At 41.9% G+C, this 21,357-nt stretch overlaps 1 protein-coding gene across 2 annotated transcripts; it reads left to right on the forward strand.

The window, feature by feature from the left end:
* The first annotated feature begins 1,640 nt into the window (after positions 1-1,640).
* LOC141741053 (amine sulfotransferase-like) lies at positions 1,641-16,270 on the forward strand. Of its 2 annotated transcripts, XM_074580893.1 has the most exons (10): positions 1,641-1,872; positions 4,129-4,246; positions 6,065-6,235; positions 6,330-6,581; positions 8,912-9,081; positions 11,088-11,296; positions 12,522-12,648; positions 13,803-13,897; positions 14,820-15,000; positions 15,792-16,270. In XM_074580893.1, the coding sequence occupies exons 5-10, from the start codon at positions 8,943-8,945 to the stop codon at positions 15,914-15,916; spliced, it is 876 nt and encodes a 291-aa protein (XP_074436994.1). In that variant the 5' UTR covers positions 1,641-1,872; positions 4,129-4,246; positions 6,065-6,235; positions 6,330-6,581; positions 8,912-8,942; the 3' UTR covers positions 15,917-16,270. The 2 variants fall into 2 exon arrangements, with proteins under 2 accessions (XP_074436994.1, XP_074436993.1); XM_074580892.1 differs by lacking the exon at positions 6,330-6,581 and having other exon boundaries at positions 1,643-1,872.
* The last annotated feature ends 5,087 nt before the right edge of the window (positions 16,271-21,357 follow it).

Below are 21,357 nucleotides of genomic sequence, written 5' to 3' on the forward strand. Positions count from 1 at the left end.
AAAAGAAAAAAAGACAAAAATAAAACGGACAAATAAAAGTTTCAGCTCAAGGAACTGTTCCTTTGAACATGGTCTGATAAAGAAACTGTTTTTGACAGAGGGTTTAGTTGTTTGTCAGCATACTATAAATCACAAAGAGTTCGTGTTTGCCACTCATATAGCTATGTAAATGTAAAATGCTACCTACATACTGGGTGCATCATGCCCACAGTTTTGCACCGACAAGAAGGGAGGATTGTAGGTTGCAAGATGTGGTGAGGAATGATCTCACAACCTCCTCCTTCTTGTGGAAGTGTTGGAGCGTGAGGAGGAGTCTGCATCTAAATACCACAGAAAATTTTTCTGCAAATGTCTCTACCTGGTTCTTAATTTGGTACTGTTGCTCACCTTTGTTTTTTCCCCAAAACTTTGAAAAACCCAGAATTTATGCAAATGGGATCAATAGCTCTTATTTACTCGAGTTTCATATATTTCAGTCTCTTGTACACTATGTTGTGTGAGCAAATTAAAAATAGGTACAATATGTTAAGTGCAGTGATATTCATTGTCTTCCTGTTCTTAATCTCATTGTGTGCAAGGAAGAGGATATTTGAAGTCATACCTATGGCGGTATCATCCTCAGATCCACGATATGATCCATCCATGAACTAGGCAGTATTGATGAGGGAATATATTTGTTAAAAGACGTGAATCATCTGTAACAGAAGAATAAATAAATAAGCTATAATCCATAAAAATAATTGCATGGTAGTGACACAATAAAGAAACAAGCAAACGAGTAAGGATTTTTGCCGTCTTTCCAATCTCTTCCCTTGCTATCCTCAGAAGCAGGGCTATGGAGTGAATTCCACTCTCTACAGTTTGCAACTTCCTTTTGTGTGCATTTTTCAGGCAGTAATCTTCCTCACAGGGATATAATTTCGTACCATGCTTTCACTGCAGCTTTCTTCTCACTTACCTTTCACCTGAAATTTAGAGTGCAATGTAGGCAATGAGCTGCACCTTTAACTGGGCTGTCGGCTACATGATAACCTAGGACAAATCGTGTTCTAAGTGAGATCACAGCGTACAAGACTTATCAGTGAAAAACATGCAGAGTCTTGTCCTCGTTCTTGGCTGCTTGTTCAGCAGTTTACAATGGGGTAATATTTTTCACTCCCCTATGAACAGGGGAGTAATCTTGTGGCCACGGGATTACAGATCTGGGTTTTTGTGTTATGCCACCTATAATATAGTTTGTGGCATCTTGGCTTAAATTCCACAGAAAAAAAAAAAAGCCTGTGTCCCTTCAAGTGGTTTAACCAACTGGAGAGTCTGTAGAATTTTGAGAAAGAGACCGAAGATTTTAAAGTCCAGAATCAGCGTGATCCCATCACCTCACTTTGAAAGGAATAGTCTCAAGGCAGACAGATTAAGTGAATAAAGATTTTTCCATTCATTGGTTCTAATCCAGAGACACAGAGAGTTCCTTTTTCCAAAATATAGCTTTTGGCACTTAACTTTGTTCAAACTGGCACTGAGAGGTAAAATGTCAAGGTGCCTCGATAAACCTGGTCTCGAATGGAGTATAATGGAATATGTCATGGTATACTCCTCCAGCCCTCACCTACTCCTTCCTTTGCAGGATCTGAGAGATGCTGTGTTGAAAATCTACAGCTCTGAAGACAACAATCTATCTATCTGACTAAAACATGAATTAGAGACTGCGGTGGGAACAGATGACATCTGAAGACATGAAAAATGATCCCAAGGCGAACTATGACGTCTTTCCAAACAGACTGAAAAGTTGTTATTCAAATGGCAAACAAGAGCGTCAATCTGATAAATCACAAGTTGAATCAGGCTAAAGGGAGAAAAGCAGAGCTGTAAAAGGCAAGTGCTTGTAAATACCTTATCTATGAGAAAGTGTAGCAGGGTTAAGCAAAAAACATTACAACGGCATAAGCCAGCAGCACTTTAAAAAGTTCTTGAGAAGGTGGAGGCTTGTAGAGAAGACAGGGTAGTGACACAATGAACAAGCAAACAAGTAAGAATTTTTGCCATCTTTCCAACCTCTTCCCTTGCTATCCTCAGAAGCAGGGCTACGGAGTGAATTCCACTCTCTGCAGTTTGCAACTTCCGTTTGTGTGAGCTTTTCAGGCAGTAATTTTCCTCACAGGGATATAATTTCGTACCATGCTTTCACTGCAGCTTTCTTCTCACTTACCAGAGTTTTTAGAGGGGAACAGCCCAGACAGAAGTAGTAAGATGGCTGGTTGATAATTTTTGCTATGCATACAGAAAAACTATTTAGATGGTGTAATGCTTTTGAGCTACAGGTCATGCAAAGCACTTGGAAGGATTTGAGGTCTTTACTCCAACTGAGAGAAAAGAAAATCATGTTCTTCCAGCCCTGGCCTTTTCAAATCTTTTTAAGATTTCTGTTAAAATGTGCATATACACACACACGTAAATTAAATACATGGATAACTGTCACTGCAGGCATGTTTTACTGTAAGGTAGGAAGTGCAAGGAGATGGCTCCACACTCCGTGTGTGAAATGGAGAGTTCAATGCTCAGCTTTAGCCAAAGTACGTGGGTAGAGTTTGTTAAATGAGAGTTTTAGGCCTAATTCAAAAGTGATCTTATTGTCATATCATTGGTTTTGTTCACATTTCCTTGGCCCAGCACATTTCACAACATTTAATGCTTATAATTTTCAATATTCCTCTCATTTTCCTCTTACCCTAGTGGATTTTAATATTTAAAATTATTGGAAAAGAAGTCATTAGGATTTTAAAAAAAACTGTTTTCCATTTGGCAGTTGGTTTCATGGGCATTGTGTCCTCAGATTCTCCATTCAAAATTTTACACACTCTTGAACATCACTCATCTTTTATTTTGGTGATTATTTTGATCTCCCAGTAAAAGTAGAACCTATGAAAAATGGGTTATAATGCAGCACTAGTCAAATCCTCATAGTCAAAAGGAAGATGCTATCTTTGAAACTAGAATGGAGGAATCCTATGCTCAGACTGTTAAAACTGCTTTGCTTAAATACCTGATATTAGTCTTCATTTTATCTCTCTTGAGAACTCTGATGTTCATCGACTAGTAATGTACTGAAGCAAGGGGTCAGGGTCTAGTAAAAAATCAAGTAAAAGGTATCACAAAAATGATCTTTTCTAGACTACCTTCTGTCCTGGTTCTCACACTTCCCTTACCAAGGTTTTCCTCAAGATACATCCCATTCCCTGTGAGCTTAACTTTGGAAAAATGACTTTGTATCTAAAGACTGAAAAATACTAGGGCGATCAAAACCCTTTTTTTTTTTTTAGCTGAACTAGTTTGTTTTCTAGGATTTTTTGATCTGTTTGAAAGCAGCATGGAAATTCATATTTACGGACATACCCTCTGGAACGTATGAGCCAAGGAGCAAGCACTTGCAGGTAGCCCATGGCTAAGTCACTGAAATTTCTGGTTCATTATTCTTTGCTTTCCGAGAAGAAAAGTAACAGATACATGAAAATTAAAACATGCAAATAATACACATAATAGTAGAAAAAACAGCATTTGTATCACCAAATTTGGTTCAAATTCCATATCCTTTGCTGAGGAAAATTAGTATAATCCTCCTTGTGGCTGCCTATACACTTTGCCCTGGCAACATCTCCTTTTCACATACGACTCATGTGAAAGCATGTTATTCACACTGTGCAGCATATACGTTTGGGGTTGTTTGGCTTTGACACCATCCCTATAACTCTTTCCAAAACTTCTCAGGCCTCAGTTTCACCCTGTTCATTTTTCTGCAGTGTAAAATGCACCAAACTCTCCCCTCTTTCTAGCTGCTTTTGGGGACAAAACAGAAACTAATGGGTATTAGAAAGAAAATAGTCTCTCAAAGACAGAAAAAATGTATTCCCAAATTCACAGCACTTGTTTAAGCATCTCTGCTGGAATCCTGCTCTTGTGCATTAATGGGAATACACAAACAAAACTGCCCAAATACCTCATTTCCCAAAGACAAATCTGTTTCACGGCGATTTAGAATACTTGTGGCAACCTAAAATCCTCATACCAGGTCGCTGAACTTAGGAACTTAGATACAAGACACACAGGTATAACATATTCACTTGTGAATTACAGGATTGAAAGAAAGAGGGAGACAGAGTATGCGGGTGAGAGCAGTCCTGCAGGAGAGAGCAGACACGGGAATCATGAGAAATGGCTACATTCACTCTTCCACACTGACTGCGGCCCTCAGGTAATACTGACTTAGGAGGAGTTTCCTTAGTAACTCAGGCATCGTGTATCTTTGGTATGGATTTTGTGCAATAATGGTCAACACTAGATGATACTGGTATGTAATAGTATCTGTTATTAGTATAGGTTATTACCTAATACCTGAGGCATGTCTAAAATAAAGGAATGCCATACAAACCATTATTTTTTTCCCTCAGTTGATGGGTAACAATCTGTTCCTATGCAGATACCAAAAACGAGCACTGAAGTGGTCTAATTGAGTTTGCCCTTTTTTGCTGTGACATGTTGAGTGTATTTTTGCGGTAACAAATAAAACTTATTTGGGGGATTCCATGTGCCTAATTTAAGCATTTGCTATAAATTTTAGTTTTACAGAAAAGGTAGGCAGGAAACCTCTCTTTGTCTGTTGTCAATATAGGGAACGTCAGAGCTACACCAGTTTGCTGTCACTGTAGATGCCTGTGAAAGGAGAACTATGATTAGTATGTGCAGAAACGTATTGGTGCAAAGTATCAGAGGAAGCAATCAGAGAAGGACATAAGATGTTAATAGCACTGAGAACGCTGGTTTTGCTTAAATTATACAAGCAGCCATATTTTTCCTTTCCCAGTATCAAATTGAACTTTGTGCAACTGCACCTACTCTATATGCTAGGTATTTGGATCCCCAGATTAATTATTAATATTGCAATGGACTATTTGTCCCAAAGAAAGTTAATATACGTGACACCTATATTCAATTAACAGCAGATAGACTGCAATTCAGCATTACTGACAAGCCAGGACATATCCTAACTTTAGGGAACTGATGTTTTAGAATATCCTTGGGGTTGTTATGCTTTCCTGACTCACTATCTGTCCAAAGGCCAAATAGCTTTACATGCTATTTCTTTTCACTGGAAAATATCACTTCTTGCCCTCACTCACACACTTCACTCACTTGTTGGCTCTCCAGCTAGCTCACAAAACTGATGTGGGACCATAGCTGTTACTCTTTGTATTCTTCAGAGCGATGTGCCAGGGGCTGGAACATCTCATGGAGCACCTCCCCATCTAGTTTTGGGATCAACAGATGCTGTCTTTCAGTATTATTAAAAACTTAGAATAGAAATTGCAGTTACAAAATGCTAGAGATGTGACTGATTGCAGCAGAAAGCAAAGCAGAACAAGCTTAATCTTTCACCGAAAGGGTTTCCTCTGTGGTGAAATAAACCTCAGCCCGACTCCTCTTTCTGGCTCATTCACATGCTTACCAACCTGACTGATCGGTTGTCGAAGTTCGGGGATTACCTGGGGAATTGATCCAAGTTAAAAAGTAATCCTATACAAAACACAACACAGAGCTTGGGAACAAAACGTTCTTCTTTGTAATACTGTTGGAGTGCAGGTTTCAGTGAGTCTCAGGCATTATTTTATTTCAGTTATAAAATACCTCACAGGAAAACTTAACATGAACGCTTACATGTGATTAACCTAAGTAGCTCATTCCAGGCTCACGGCCGAGACCAGGTCGGACAGGTCTGGTGAACCACTTCAGTGGAGTAGTGGATTCTTTGGGACTACTGTCACACATAGCTTGGAGATAAAAACCAATTTGGACAACAGTTCAGTGAAAGCTGAGAAAAAAACCCCCAAACTAGCGAAAAGCAAAAGATTTTATTCACTTCTGCTGCCCTGCAAGCTTCCTCAATATTGGTCTTGATAAATAAAAGAAGGAACAGAAATCAAAAAAAGCATGTAAATAATTTCAAAAATCTTTCTGGTCTGCTTTCACTGTTGCGTGAGTTATATTGGTTCTCTAATCTCTCTCTGCGTTAAAGATAAGCAAATATTGAAAGCAAGCCAACCAGCACAGTGTCCACAGGTTCACATTTCACATCTCAGTTAAAAAGGAAACCTGTTGGCTCACACAGCTCTAGAACGACTCACCTCCACTGAGCTGGGAAGCAGTAACACACATCTCCGTGGGCACTGAACGGAGAGCAGAGGAGGTAAGTGTGCCTGAAGTTATTAGAACGGCAGATCCGTGAGTTAAATGATGCTGTATTACCCTCTCAGTAAAATAATAATACTAATCATACGTAGATCTCTTTTGTAGACCATTTTGGCATGTGCTGCCAGAAGGAGTTGCAGAGAACGAGGGGCTAGAGCTGGTCCATGCTTGAGAGGAGGACGGCAGTCCAGAGCAGGGTTATCCCAGTGCTGGGGTGGAAGCCGGAGCCTCACATGGGCTTTTCTGTATCACTGAACAAAGAAATGGGAGTCGTAGCTCTGAGACAGTTAACGAAGCAGAGGAAAAGTGTGCAGTCACTGTGGATGTAGGCGATTAACTGGCAGGTACCTTTGTGTCTGCATTTGGAGAGAGATTTTTGAGATGTGTGTACAAGGCTGGTACAAGAACACCTGAATGTTTGTTTTTAATCCCGTCATGTACACTAGAGCATGAACAGGCTTTCCAGGAAACAGAGCAAGGATTTTTTTTCCATGGTATATTTTTTCATGGTGTATTTGTACATCTGTAAGAAACAAGCAGTGCAATAATCTCTGTCCCAAAGTGATATAAAAACTCATGGTTTTGGCAGAAGAGGGTCAAGAAGGTTTCTGTATACTGTGCATTGAATGTGTCTCCTTTTTGTTTCCCACAAATTCCCTGCTCTTTCTCCAGTATCAGCAACATTTTTCACTCATTCTCCATATCTTTGCCTTCTTTGGACTCCCCCAGCTTTGTGATCACAACTTGAATTTAGAAGTGTACCAATTCCTTGGCTTCTAAATGTGAGGTTTTCTCCGTTTAGAGCTCTGATTCACTGGGGGTTGTTTCAGTCCGTGAAACGTGGGCTTTGCCGTGAGGCTGAAGCACCTCACAGGCTTTGATGCAGGTGGCGGCTCCCCTCACTCCCCTCATCCCCCTCACTGTCCATCGCTGCCCTCCCTGCCCTGCCCATGGCCCACGTTGCTGGTCCGGGTGGAGGGAGGTGGAGTGCAAGCACAGGGATCGGTACTCCCAGGCAGGTGACACGTCTGCCCTCATTTCTTCAGCTGCTGGCCTTTGGCAGTAGAACTGAGCTTGTGCATCTCCCAAAGCCAAGGATTTTTTTGTTATCTAATGGTACCAAACAAAGGAGTTAAGATGAAACGTTAAATCTGAATACTGTTGTAAAATAAAGCCACGTGTTTGTGTTAAAACTTGGTAGCACTGCATGCCCAAGCAGTTGTCTAGGTCAGGGCCTGCCATAGTCTTTGCCATGTCTGAGGGACGTCCATGCATTCTCCTGCGGACGCACCTGGAGGTTACCCGGCCCCGTCTGCCCGGGGCAGGGTGGGCAGTGGGTGTCCCCGGTCATGGCAGCAGCCGCTGCGCTCCTCCCCCTGCCCTGCCAACAAGCCCGTACCAACCAGCCAGCTTGGCTGGCACGTCTCGCGCAACTGGCTGATTCAACAAATCTGAGCGAGGGTGATAGCCCGATGGTGCAGCAATGCTGATTATCCCAACAGTGCAGCAATGCTGATTATCCCGACGGTGCAGCAAGGCTGATGTCCTAACGGTGAAGCAATGGCAAATGCACAAGTCCAAGATGGGATTGGACTTGTCCAAACTTGTCCTTGCAATGGTCCCATTGCAAGGGGAAGGCAGGGGACTGAAACCCAGACAAAATTCCAGATAGGGAAGTCTCTCTTTCCAAACATATTTTAACCACATAAGACAATGCTTGTCATATCTGAGTCTGGAAGGGAACTTGCTTATGTCGTTTCTGCCAAGGCTTGTACAGTGTCCGACGGTACTAATGAATAGTTCATCTACAGAGCAGGGAGGGAGCGACCTGGATGTTAATCTCTCTGAAATCCACGGATGTATCGTTCAGCTCAAAGACTGCAGAAGACACACAGACCAAAACCTTCAAACCTAGATGCTCCATTTGGCTCTGGCTCAGCTACAAGAGGCAGCCTCCCTCTTCAGTCTCTCTCTTACTCCTGTATCTCCCCAACAGTTTGCTCTTCCCTAGCTACCACAACAGTGGTGATTCATGTCTTTTTCTGGCAAATATACGGCAATGGTGTTAATGAGACACAAGACAACAATCTCGTAAAACGAGTAGGCCTGTTTAAGAAAATAACACCCGTTCATGCTTACATATTTCAGGTTGCAGAGATTATGCTTACTCTGTGAGAACCATTAGTAATGAGACAGAGAATAAGTAGAAGGAGGCAGAAATTGTAATAAAGACATTCTGAACATGTTTTTAGTCACAACATTCAGAGTGAGAGCTTGGTAATTAAGCTAGCTCTGATCAAGAGCTGCTGACAGCCCAAAGAAAACTCTACAGTCACTCAGATCATAGAGGAATATTCACAAATGATTTCTACATACATTGCTTTTGGTTACATTAGTTTTTGCATGCAAGTAGAATACACTTCTATAGGAGTAAAGGATATTGCTACACATTTTTTTTTTCTTTGTTTAGAAATGTATCTTGAGTGATGTTCTTATGAAAATCTGGATCTTAAATTTCGGTGTATTGTTTCCAAAATTTTGCTGAACTGCATTTTGTTAAAATATGCCAGCACCGGATTCTTTGTTTGAACGACTCTGTTTGTTTGTTTGTTTGTTTTTTCCTGTGAGATGACAACCAAAGAAAAAGATATAGCTTCATATTTTCTTATTGCAGGTTATTCGCCTATAAGGACAACAGATTAACAATGGAGCCATCAAAAGAATATCTGTTTAAATACAAAGGGTTTTATTTTGGTGCAAATACTTCACCTGAGTACGTAGCTTCCCTAGAGGATTTTGAAATCAAAGATAGTGACATATTTCTAACTACTTACCCCAAATCAGGTAAGAATGGAATTGTTTCTAGAGGGGGGAAAAGTCTGCCTTTATTCAGCTCTCGAACTGCAAAAGTACCTGGGGTTGATAGCTTTGCTTCTAGACCTAGATCGTCTCTGAGTATTTGCAGTGTAGCATTAAGCACAAACCCTGCATTGCCATGGTCTGAACGGCCAAAGAAAAGGTTCCTGCTCGTGTCCAGCCAAATTGGTTTAACTCATTCTTGGACTCAGCCTTGTAGGTGTACTCAGAGCAAGCTACACACGCAAACCAAACTGACCCCCTGTGCCTCACAAAACACATACAGAGTTGTGGTAGGGCTGGGTGCATGAGTGTTGGAGATGATTGTGGGATATCTGGCATGATTTGTGGGCTCACATGGAAGGTGGGTTGGGGGTTGCTGCATCCAAATTACAGCCAAGCAGGAGACCAGAGCAAATGTGAGTCCACAATATATACCTCCTTTCAAGGATGATGACGTACTATTTACCTACGTAGCAATATAGGACACTGGTGTGATGAATTCTGCATCCTATTTCTGAAGCAAATGCAACTGTGCAACCACCTGGTTTCACTGTTGTCTTACGTGAAATCTAAAGCCTTGATGTGCTGTAAAACTGGTCTACGCATTTTTCAGGACTCCATTTCTTTAGTGATTAGTAATTAATGGCTTGATGATGAATTAAGCAGTGATTTATGACTAAAGCCTTGACACCTCTGGTACCAATATGTGCTTGTACTTGCAAGGCCTCTGCTATCCTCCTCTGTCTGCGCTCTTGAGAACCTCTGCTATTTTCCTTTGGTTGTCTTCATCAGCCTTCAAGATGCAGCCTTCAGATAACATAACCAGTGTTTTGTCAGCATACCTCCTTTCCCTAGGGTCACTGAACATCTTGCTGGAATTCACTGTTCCCTCAGGTATTCAGTGAAATAGCTGAGGCAGAAAGACATTCTTGAGTGAAGCCCAGAAGGAGTGGCACGGAGCACCAGGTGTGGTTCTGGGGAAGGTAGATGCGATACAAGAAGCCTGTGGAGGGGTCGTGGGCAACAGAGCGAGGGGACAGGGAGCGCAAGCGATGCTAGCTTGTCATCAGACAGCAGCGGGGTGAGCTGCCCAAGCGAGGCAGAGAGGGAGGATGAGAAGGCAGTAAGGGGTAAAGATATTATGGCACTGAGATGAGCACATCTTTGGAAGTAGGAGTTTCGTGTTGCAGAGTGATGGGCTACCCTAGGACAGGAAGGAGTTGGAAGATGATTTTGAGTTATGAATCACACAGAATGTCACCTCTGTCTCATTCACACCTTTTCCTCTGCCCTGCACCACCATCCTCTTTCTTCCCCAACAGTTATCAATCTAAGGTACCGTCCAATCCTTCTGTTGTATCTCTACCACTGCGCAGAAAAATTGTCCAAGTTGATTATGCCAAGCAGAGCAAGGCAGTCAGGAGAGCTGTGAAATCACTGGGTATTGTGCCTCTGAATACCTAGGGATCTGTCTTTTTCTTGCCCAGTGCCTTGACATCTACAACACGCATACAGTCTAATCTCCAGAACCAAGACCTTCCTTCTCAGGTGGGGTCTTCACAACACGGCTTCAGTTTCAGATGCCTTCTTTTCTCTGGGCTTGTTCAGGGTAACCTTAGGCAGTAACTCAATGCTCTTCTGCATTGATTTGAATTCTCTCAAGTGTGGCCCACAGAGATGCAGCAATTCATGTTGCCACAAGAGGGTGAGGACCGACATAATTTGTGTGGAAGTTGAGTATACTGGGTGAAGGAACTGAAGGTTTAGTTACTGGCCATGGCTTTTCTGCAGGGACAAAACAAAAATACGCTTCCCTTCTGCACTCAGCAGGCATGAGGCAAGGTTTGCTCTCTTCAGTGTGTGAGGTTGCACTTATCTTCACAAAGTGAAGCTCATTTTAGCTATGCAGAGGCTCTGTTTACAACAATATCCTATATTTAATTCTAAAAAAAACCTCAAGCGGCATTCAAATAAAAAGGTTTCCTTCTCAGGAACTGTGTGGACTCAGAACATTTTGAGCTTAATAATTCATGAAGGCCACCGTAATGGAACAGAAAATATGGAGACCATGGAGAGAATCCCATGGCTGGAATACAATGTAAAAAATAAGGATTATGCAGATCTTCCTTTGCCTCGTGTTTTTGCCACCCACCTGCCTTACTACTTAGTTCCAAGAGACCTGAGAAACAAAAGAGCACGTGTAAGTGACGTTATTTTTACAATTTCCTTAAAACCAGTCATGCCAATTTGCCTTGGTGAATTGCTCTAAATCCTAACTTTTTCCTCTTTCAGTTCCCCATGTCTCGGTAGAAATATCACTTGCTTCGTGTATGTGGGGAGATCATTTCTTCTGTTTCCTTTTGCCAAATCTCTCAGGCCCAACACTACTAGAGGGAGGGGTGGTGCATCTCAGGAGCATCTGCCAGGGTCAAAGACTTGCACTGATTTTCCCCTTGTGAAAACGTCTGATTCCAGAGAAGTTATGTCTGAAAAATCTCCCACACTGAAAATATGAGTATTACAGTACTAGTAGTACAGTTTATCGAGTATTCCTGCAATGCATTTAGGAATCCTTATTTTAAATGCATTGGAAGTAATGCGTTTGGTTTTGCTAAAGATAATCAGATGAATTTTCAATTAAGAAGGAATCAAAAGTAGTCATTTTACCCAGTATAGAAAGGCTATCCGAGAGCATGATTCTTCTGTCTCTCCCTGCTAACATTTTGTAGCCTCGTAAAGGCGACGTGCCAGGCTCTATTTTCTCTCCCTAATTAGCCACTAAGTGCTAAGGAGCAGAAACTTAGCAGAAGCTGGCACATACTGCCAGATGAGAGGCAGGAGGCTGCCCATCTCGCTGGTGGTGCCCAGTCTGTGCCTGAGGCAGCAGCTCTCGTGTGGTCAGGAGTCAGCAGGAGCCAAAATAACCCTGGCCCATTCCTCTTACATGCTGTTCCAAATCTGCCTGCATGCTGCCTCTGGCACCAGCACCACAGGCCAGGACTTTAGATCTCAGAGTACCGATGCTGTCAGCACCACCAAAGCTGCTATTTACAAGAAACTGTTCTTCATTTCAGCATGACTGTGACAAAAAGTACCCAGAAAAGTGAAGCTGAATCAACCCAATGGTTTTCTGGTGTTGTTATTGCAGCCTGCCTGCCTTGCACAAGTCACCAGCATCAACGAAGCCTGCAATGTGGATCCCATGAAGGGAGTTACCGCAGGCACTGCATGACTGCAACTACAGAAATACCACCACCTATACACAAATTGGCAGCACTACGTTATCCAGAATTTCCCTAACGTGACTGTCACCTTTAAACTGTTGTCACACATTTTTAGTGGGACCTGTATGGAAAACTGCACCGATGGTCAGGGTAATGGAGTCCTTTAATATCTCTGAGACTAGTCTCCTTATTGTTTTCCAGGTTATTTATGTTTCCAGGAACCCTAAGGATGTTATGGTTTCTTACTACCACTTCTCCAAATACATGTCCGCAGTAGAGGAAGTAGCAGATTTTAACCTTTTCATGGAGAGATTTTTAGCTGGCAAAGGTAGGATATCTTTTTTGCTAAGGAGCCCAAATCCTATTCCATGACCTCAGATTGAATAGAGATTAATTATATCAATAAATACCAATTATCAGAATCCTCAGCCATGCTGTAACCTGAATCCAAAGCTGCAGAGGCTGTCAGAGCTTGACACCATCTTCTGATGAAAGCTGGTCCAAAGAGAGCAGCGTAGTCACGGCTTTGCTGCTCCCCAACAACATGCAAGCTGCCTATTTTACCTACATTGGATGCTAATTCAGAATACAACCATTATGACTGAAAATCTATTAACACTTTCTGCACTTGGTTAGTGAAGATGAACCCATAAGAACAGACACTGTACAGCAAAGACAGAGAAGTAGTTTTTTGCTGCTGCCAGTATGGGTTCCGATTGCTAGAAACGAAAGGGGAGTTGCCTCATAGAGTCATAGAATTGGATTGGAAGGGACGTTAAAGATCATCTGGTTCCAACCCCCCTGCCATGGGCAGGGACACCTCCCACTAGACCAGGCTGCTCAAAGCCCCATCCAGCCTAGTCATCAACACCTCCAGGGATGGGGCATCCACAACTTCTGTGGGCAAGCTGTGCCAGTGTCTCACCACCCTCACAGTAAAGAACTTCTTCCTGATATTTAATCTAAATCTCCCCTCTTTCAGTTTAAAACTGTTACCCCTCATCCTATTGCTCCACTCCCTGATGGAGTCCCTTCCCAGCTTTCCTGTAGGCCCCCTTTAGGTACTGGAAGGCCACTATAAGGTCTCCCCGGAGCCTTCTCTTCTCCAGGCTGAACAACCCCAACTCTCTCAGCCTGTCCTCATAGGAGAGGTGCTCCTGATCATCTTTGTGGCCCTCCTCTGGACCCGCTCCAACAGGTCCATGTCCTTCCTGTGCTGAGAACTCCAAAGCTGGACACAGTATTCCAGCTGGGGTCTCACGAGAGCAGAGTAGAGGGGTAGAATCACCTCCCACAACCTCACATTATCTCACAAAGACTGTGAGCATGCAGCCCTCCAATTGTCAAAAAATATTATTTAAAAAAAAACTTTTTCAAAGACCTAAATGACTGATAATTTTACTGTTTTACTGCTAGCTGTTAATAGTTTTTTTCTCTCTTCTTCCCTGCCCACCCCCCGCCCCAATACTTTCCCTTGCTAAGTCCTTGGCAGTTCATGGCTGGATCACGTTGCAGGCTGGTACAGTCATGCAGAGGATTTCAATATACTCTTCCTTACCTATGAAGAAATGAAAAAGGTGAGATCAATTAGTATCACTGATTTCAAAATATTCTCTTACTATATTGAATGCATTTTCAGATATCTCTTTATAATTACACTTTATATTGGAAAGTGCTGAATCTGTTGTGGAAGTAGATTCAAATTGGAACTTCTGAGAGGGGAAGTCATTTGTCTCATTCGTTCAGGGTCTTATCAATTGCTAGACAATGATTAGGTAAAACACTTTCCAGTATGATAGAAGTTATCTTCACTGCCACCCCAAAAACCCCTTCCTGAAATAGTACAGAACAAGACTTTTGCAAGTATCTTCAACAGGAATGTTGTACTCCTGGGGACAGTTCCACTAAAGGAAAGAAGCGCTGAAGAGGCAGGGCTTTAAAGTACTTGAGTCGAGCTCTCAAGTTGCTGACCAGAAGTTTCCTGCTTGGTGGCTGCCCATGCCTTTGGGCGACTCCTTGTTTCTCTGAGGTGGCTGCCCTTCTCCTTGTGGGCAAGGCCCAGAGCCCCCCAGCCATGGCAGCGCAACCCACATCACATGCCGCTACACCAGTTCCTCGGGCTTTGGAGCCTGGGCTTGCTCAGGTCGAGTCCCTCGCTAGGACAAGATAACTGACAAGAAGGCCACGGGTTGAGGACCTTCACAGTTACAGGAGCGATTCCAGGGGTGACTTTGCCAGGGCAGTGAACGCGAGATGCAAACTGGCTTTGCAGCGTGGGGAGCAGAACCCAGAATTCCCTGTTTCCAAGGGCACGGTGCTGCAGTGAGTTACAGCATCACTGCTCTCCAGTACTCAACTGATGCAAGCAAGGCAATGCTCACATAAAAATGATGGTCAGTTTTGCAGCCAAATACTTGTCCTTTATTATCCTGTATTCCACTACTGTATGCATTTAGTTCTTTTGCTTCATCCATACTCTTCAAAGTAACATTATTGCAGGATCTCAGAAGTGCTGTGCTGAAGATCTGCAACTTCCTAGGCAAGAAGCTGAGCGAAGAGGAAGTGGACAGCGTTGTGAGACAGGCTACCTTTGAGAACATGAGAAAAGATCCCAGAGCAAACTATGAGAACCTGCCAGATGACCTCGTAGCAAAAGACAAGGGCAGTTTTCTACGAAAAGGTAAAGTGGAAGCAGTCCAATGCAACAACCATTCGATCAAACACTTCTTGGTATGAGATGATCCTAGGGTTTCTGGTCTCAGCTGGAACGCCCCATTTTCAGAGGGAGAGTTCAAGTTAGTGGCAAATTACATTTATAAGAACAGTTTTATTGCTGTGTCGTCAGTGATGTTACCATATTTTCCTGAGGATTATACAAGGTAATGTTTTACTGATTGTAACACAAGTTAAAACAGGCCTGTCAGATACAGGAAAAGATTTCAGGGTTGTACCAAGCCAGAGGTAAGATAATACTTTTTTTAACTGTTTCTTACTTTTTAAGGCAAGAGTCACCTTAATTGGGTGAGTGTAGACCTTCTTGATCAACTACCCTCCAAGCCCACACACGGCTGCCCTGGGCTCCTGGGCATTGCTAAGATGTCCTAACGCTCCGTGTAGGAGGAAACCTCCAAGGATTAAAGAGTGAAGCACTGACAGAAAAAACAAGAGGTGTTGTTTTTAATGATTTCCTCTTCAATCTCAAAGGAATCTGGTAAAACACCAGAACAAATGAATCGAATGACTTTACGAGCAGTCAGAATTATAGGCCTATGCTGTGTTTTATTCACAGCACCTAGATTTGGAAGCATGTCCTCAAAAGAGCACACAGAGCCTCACTTGGCAGCCCAGCGACAGAGGGATGTTGAGGAAGCTGGTAATACTTCCCAAGACTAGCACTCACTGTTTGCTGAGGGCTTCAGAGAGGTGCACATTCTGCTTCTCACCTCCCTTTGCTGCTGGTTTTTTCCCCAGGCACTGTTGGAGACTGGAAAAACATCATGACAGTGGCACAGAGTGAAAGGTTTGATCAAGTTCTGAAAGAGAAAATGAAGATCCTGCCCATCAAATTCATCTGGGATATTAACGATGAAATGTAGGCTGCTTTTGAGTTTCATCATCTTTTGGTGTTTATACTGGGCGGACATATCTGAAGTTCTGGAAGAAGAAAATACATATCTGAAGTTTTGGAAGAAGAAAATACATCCACTTTCAGCTCTGTTATAGAAATAATAACAATGACAACTCAGTCAGCAAAAATTGAGTTGTCCGTGGAAGCTACTCAATTCCACCAGTTTCTGTTTGCAATTTTACAAGGTAGTTTAATTAACTTTCTTAGTAAACCGACTTACGTTCTTCATGTTTGCTTTTACTTTCATTGGCTATAATAGTACCAGAGTCATAGACAACCAAGTGAGGATAGATTGGTGCCAATAAAATCTTTCTGAAAAATATCTCACTTTTTCATGAGGCTTTTTTTTGGTAGAACCTTCAATGTCCAGACTGGAAGTAAGATTGACCAGCTGTGGTATGGTTACGCTTTAGAATCATAGAATTGCCTAGGTTGGAAGGGACCTTTCAGATCATCGTGTCCAACCACCAACCTAACTGACAAAAACATCACTAAACCATGTTGCTAAGCAACGCTTGTACCCCTCTTTTAAATACCTCCAGGGATGACAATTCTGCCACTTCCCTGGGCAGCCTGTTCCAATGCTTGAATACCCTTTCTGTGAATAATTTTTCCTAATATCCAGTCTATACCTCCCCTAGTACAACTTGAGGCCATTTCCTCTTGTCCTATCACTTGTTGCTTGGGAGGAGAGACCAATCCCCACCTCACTACAACCTCCTTTCAGGTAGTTGTAGAGAGTGATAAGGTCTCCCCTCAGCCTCCTTTTCTACAGGCTAAAGAACTCCAGCTCCTTCAGCTGCTCATCACAAGACTTGTTCTCCAGACCCCTCACCAGCTCTGTTGCCCTTCTCTGGACCCACTCCAGAATCTCAATGGTTTTTTTGTGGTGAGGGGCCCAAAACTGGACACACTACTTGAGGTGGGGCCTCACCAGTGCCGAGTACATGGGGACTACCACTTCCCAAGTCCTACTCACCACACTGTTCCTGATACAGGCCAGGATGCTGTTGGCCTTCTTGGCCACCTGGGCAAGATAATATCTCACCTTTGATATGCTTGAGTTCCTGTTTCCTTCGTGAACACTGATACTCAACCATTTGCTATTAAAGTGACATTTTTGTTGCATTCTCTGGTGTGGCCTATTGACTGAAACACTTCACTGCATTGTCTGTTACGGTTCTTAAGGTCATGTCTGACAACTTGACAATATTTCAAGGAATTTTCAATTACATGAGAAAAAACACAAGCCATAGTCATAGCGGTTTTTAAGTGAATGTCCACTCTATCATACCCGATGATCTGTTAGACCTACTGATGTAAAAACTGACCAGCCATCCACGACTATGTTCTTCCTTATATATTCATTGACTCACTATCATGGTTTAACCTGGCCATGATTCAACTCCACACAGCGGCTTGTCGATGGGCTTCCCCTGAGAAGATAAGTACAGAGACATACCTCAAAATGTTTTTCTATCAGTAAGTCAAAAAATAGTTGCAAATCCAACAACTCCACTCCTGACACACATCTGGTCTGCAATATATTCACCTTTGTAGACAGTAATGCCTTTTATGTTGCTTACAAAGGGAGGTCCAACTCTCACATATTTTTCAACTCTATCCATTGAAACTACCCAGAAACTAGAGCTGTAGTGCCTCCTCTCCCTATGTATGCATTGTTAAGTCTCTGACGGATCTCCAGCATTTCCCCACCCCCCCTCCAACAACCTTCTGTCCCTCTCAGCAGAGCCTCAGGCAGGAGGGCAGAAGGAAAGGACGTGATCTGAGGAGGAAACATTTTGTTCTGACTTTTTTTTCAGACACCAACCACACTTCCCTGGTGGGGAAGGCAAGTTTTGGACCCTCATCCCTGCTTCCTGCTATGACGTCTACATGATCGAACTATGGTGACTGCTTTTGGTTGCTATTAAACCAGTGTCCTACCAAGTAGCCATAGCAGGATGTAACTTCTAATTTCAAAAACATTTCAAATAATCATTTTGATTTGAACAAGAGCATCTAACCTTTGCTTTCTCATAAAATGTTTCAAAATTGTAAAATCCTTCCAGTTCACATAATGGCTTTTTTTTATTTCCATCGCGTGCCCCAAGGCACCAGCTCTTCTCATTTTCAGTTCACCCCTTTTAGCCTTCTGATGCATTTTACCTGCTTTTTACTGGACAGAATTACTTCATGCACAGCATGCTGTTAGCTGCAATTAGGCAAAGGTGATGTCATATAATTAGCCTACAAGATGGTTTCCATGTCCTTCAATGGTACAGCCAGACCGCCTTTCCTTCTGGAACTTTGCATCCCTGATACCAAGCAAATAAGTTACAAAAAAAAAAAAAAACAAACTCAAAAAAACAACCTTACGTGACTTACGTAACCACTGCATCCCCTAACCTCTGAGCGTGAACTTCCCCAAAGGGCACCAGTGACCTTTTCCACCTGTACATATTTACCAGAGAAAAGGTAAAACTAGTTCAAACTCAGAAGCCTAACACAGGCCTTTTGCTGAATTTGCCCTAAGTACAAACAGAACAGGTCCTGCTTCCAAGCAGGACTTTGATCTTTACTCTTTTCCCAATGACGGGAAGTCCCAGCAGAGTAATAAAAGCCACCTAAACCTCACATGATGCTGTATACCACAGCCCAGTGGTATCAGCTCACGCTATCAGTTCCAGATTTCATTAACGTGCAGTGCAATGGAAAATCGAGTTAATGGCAATAAATGCAATGATGTTGAAGAATTGAACCTGAAAAGCCTCTCTCTCCTACTCCGAGCCAAGTTACAAGGCACTTCAGGACTAATTAAAAAAAAAAAGTAGTAGTATTGCAGTCTCTGTCAGATTTTGCAGCACGAGAGAGAGGACTCGCACGACAGCTCCTCTCAGGATCTAGGGTATCAACATCTTAGATCCAGTTACAGTCTACGGTCTGCTCCAACAAGCTTTGAATTTATTTCAGCAACCACAGTTTAAAACCTGGAGGTAGCCTGATGGTTATAAGTCTCCTAGGAGAAAGACTGAAGTTGTTTCTCCCCACAGGAATTGTACTTCAAGCTCCCCACTTTTGGCCAAAATACACTGACCCTGACCTAACAGAAACGGGATAAAAACAGGGGGAAAAAAGTAAAAAAAAAAAAAGTATACCATCTTTAGGGTTGGTTTGTTGTTTTGTTTTTTTTTTTTGCTTTAAAGCAGATCATATTGCATTCATAATTTGGATAAGCTTTGTAGCATGCCCAAGATTGCACTCCTACAGCAGCACCATCCTCTGAATTTTAATAAAGCTCAGACACCAACTACTCAAAATTTTTGATCATCAAATGATCAAAACTAAATTAGCTCCGGTCATAGTGGAGTGTTGCAACTCATAATGATCTCCCTACGTGCTTTAGAGTGTACGCTTTGGGCTTAGAGAGTTAAAAGAAAGATATCAGGAAGGTTGTCATCATTATGACTTTGAATTACTAGAATTCCATCAAAGTTTATTTATGGAATTTTGTTAGATTAATATGAATTAGACTTCAATCTAATCCAAAGTGTGTAAGTAAAATTTAAACATCTGACCTAAACTTCTACCACCAAAAAACCCCAACTTTCTCTCAGTCCGTTTCAGCAAACTAAAACATGCAAACATAGACGAGCTTACTCGCTGTCAAATTCCCTTTTATTTCACAGGTGGTAATTGCTAACAGAGCTAAACAAATCTGAGGTTCAGATTGAGTCACTGAAACTGGTTCCAAAGACTTGGAGGAACAGACTTTACACAATTTTTTGTCACTTCAACCCTTACTATTTCCTCTGCTTTGAAAGAGAAGATGTAACAGTGAAAACACATTTTCATATTTTAACTTGTTTGACATCCTTTCAGTATTTTTAAGATACACATCCTGTGCATGAAAAACAATAAATAGGTTAGTGTGAATGCAGACTAGAAAACGTCAATGACCTACAAATACCATTAACAAGAAACTGTTTTTCATCCGTAGATGATTCTTGTCAGTGACCCACCTGGAAAATTTTCTCAGATTACCACATTTTGCACAGACTACACCGCGTTCTTGGATTCAGTCCAGATCTAGAGAACTAATTCACTCCTTTTATGAAAAAATGCCATTTTTACACAGACATAGCAGAGAATGGAAAGAAGCCTTAGGAGTTAAAAGTTTTTTTATGCAGCTGAATTGAAACATACCAGAAGTAAATTAAGTTCAGTGATGAAGAGCATTTTAAAGCATCCTAGCAATTCCACAGGAAGCTGGATTCAGTGTCTCATGAAGCTTCCAATCCAACTGTAGCTTTGGAAAAGCCAGATTTATTATCACATTAGCTCATGTTATTTTAATATATTTGGTAACTCTGCTGGAACACAGATCCTGCTTATTGCTTTGGAACATACAACACTATCATTGAAACCTAGCTGCTTGTCTACAGTTCTTAGTAGCCAAAATTAAAGAGAACAAATAGAGGGCAGTAGGAACAAAGGCACATGGTTAATATCTAAAAGTATTTACAGGGTACTTGAACATTTATTTCTATCTACTAGAAACTCATTCATCTTGAATACAAAAAGACAAGACTACTGAAACACGTTAAAGATCATCCCAAACAGATGTTCTCAAGCGATATGAGAATCTTTTACACCATTAAATTATTTCTGGAATTAAGTTTCTCAGTTTCAATACAGAATTTCTAAATATTACAGGAATAATCAATTTATGAACTTTAAGAACTGTGATACTTTAGTGCAATCCTCTTCAAAGCTTGAAGCTGGCACAGTTAAGGCAGTCTACTAACAGCATCTTAAAATTCAGCACACAGTGTTTAATCATTGAGGTGCCTTATGGTGCTCTTCTTGGAGAGCTGTTTTCTGAAACCCTCACCCATACTGTCATCCTTCTAGCTGATACAGTCTTAAACACAGCATCTTTAAACACTGCAGTTCTCACAGTGTTTTGTGGGTTTTTTTGGAAGTGGGAAGGAAGGAGGAGCCTAACATCAGGCTGTTTGCTCCATAAGCAACTCTGCAGGATGGTTAACATCCGGGAGTTGAGGTGGAGCTTTACTGTTTGTTGTGCTTTTATGGGCTGCCACCAAGATACTTCTAAAATAACACCCATTACACTGAAACTTCTGAGCACTCTATAAATCCTGGTACTGTCTTCTGTACTCCACTGATAGTGTTTCAACATAGTCTGTTGCCAAAAGCAAACTAATTTTCCTTGGGTGGGTTGTTTTGGGGTTTTTTTTGCCATTGAAGTTCATTGATGTACAAGTTCAAAATAAAGAAAACCCCAAACCTTTCTGAACAAATCAACCAGACTTTTTAGGAGGACTTAATCTCATTCTAATTTTTTCCTACAGACTTGAACTAGTCATTTTGAAACTATTAACCTCA

The sequence above is a fragment of the Larus michahellis genome, chromosome 3, assembly GCF_964199755.1.
Source record: "Larus michahellis chromosome 3, bLarMic1.1, whole genome shotgun sequence".
NCBI lineage: Eukaryota > Metazoa > Chordata > Aves > Charadriiformes > Laridae > Larus > Larus michahellis.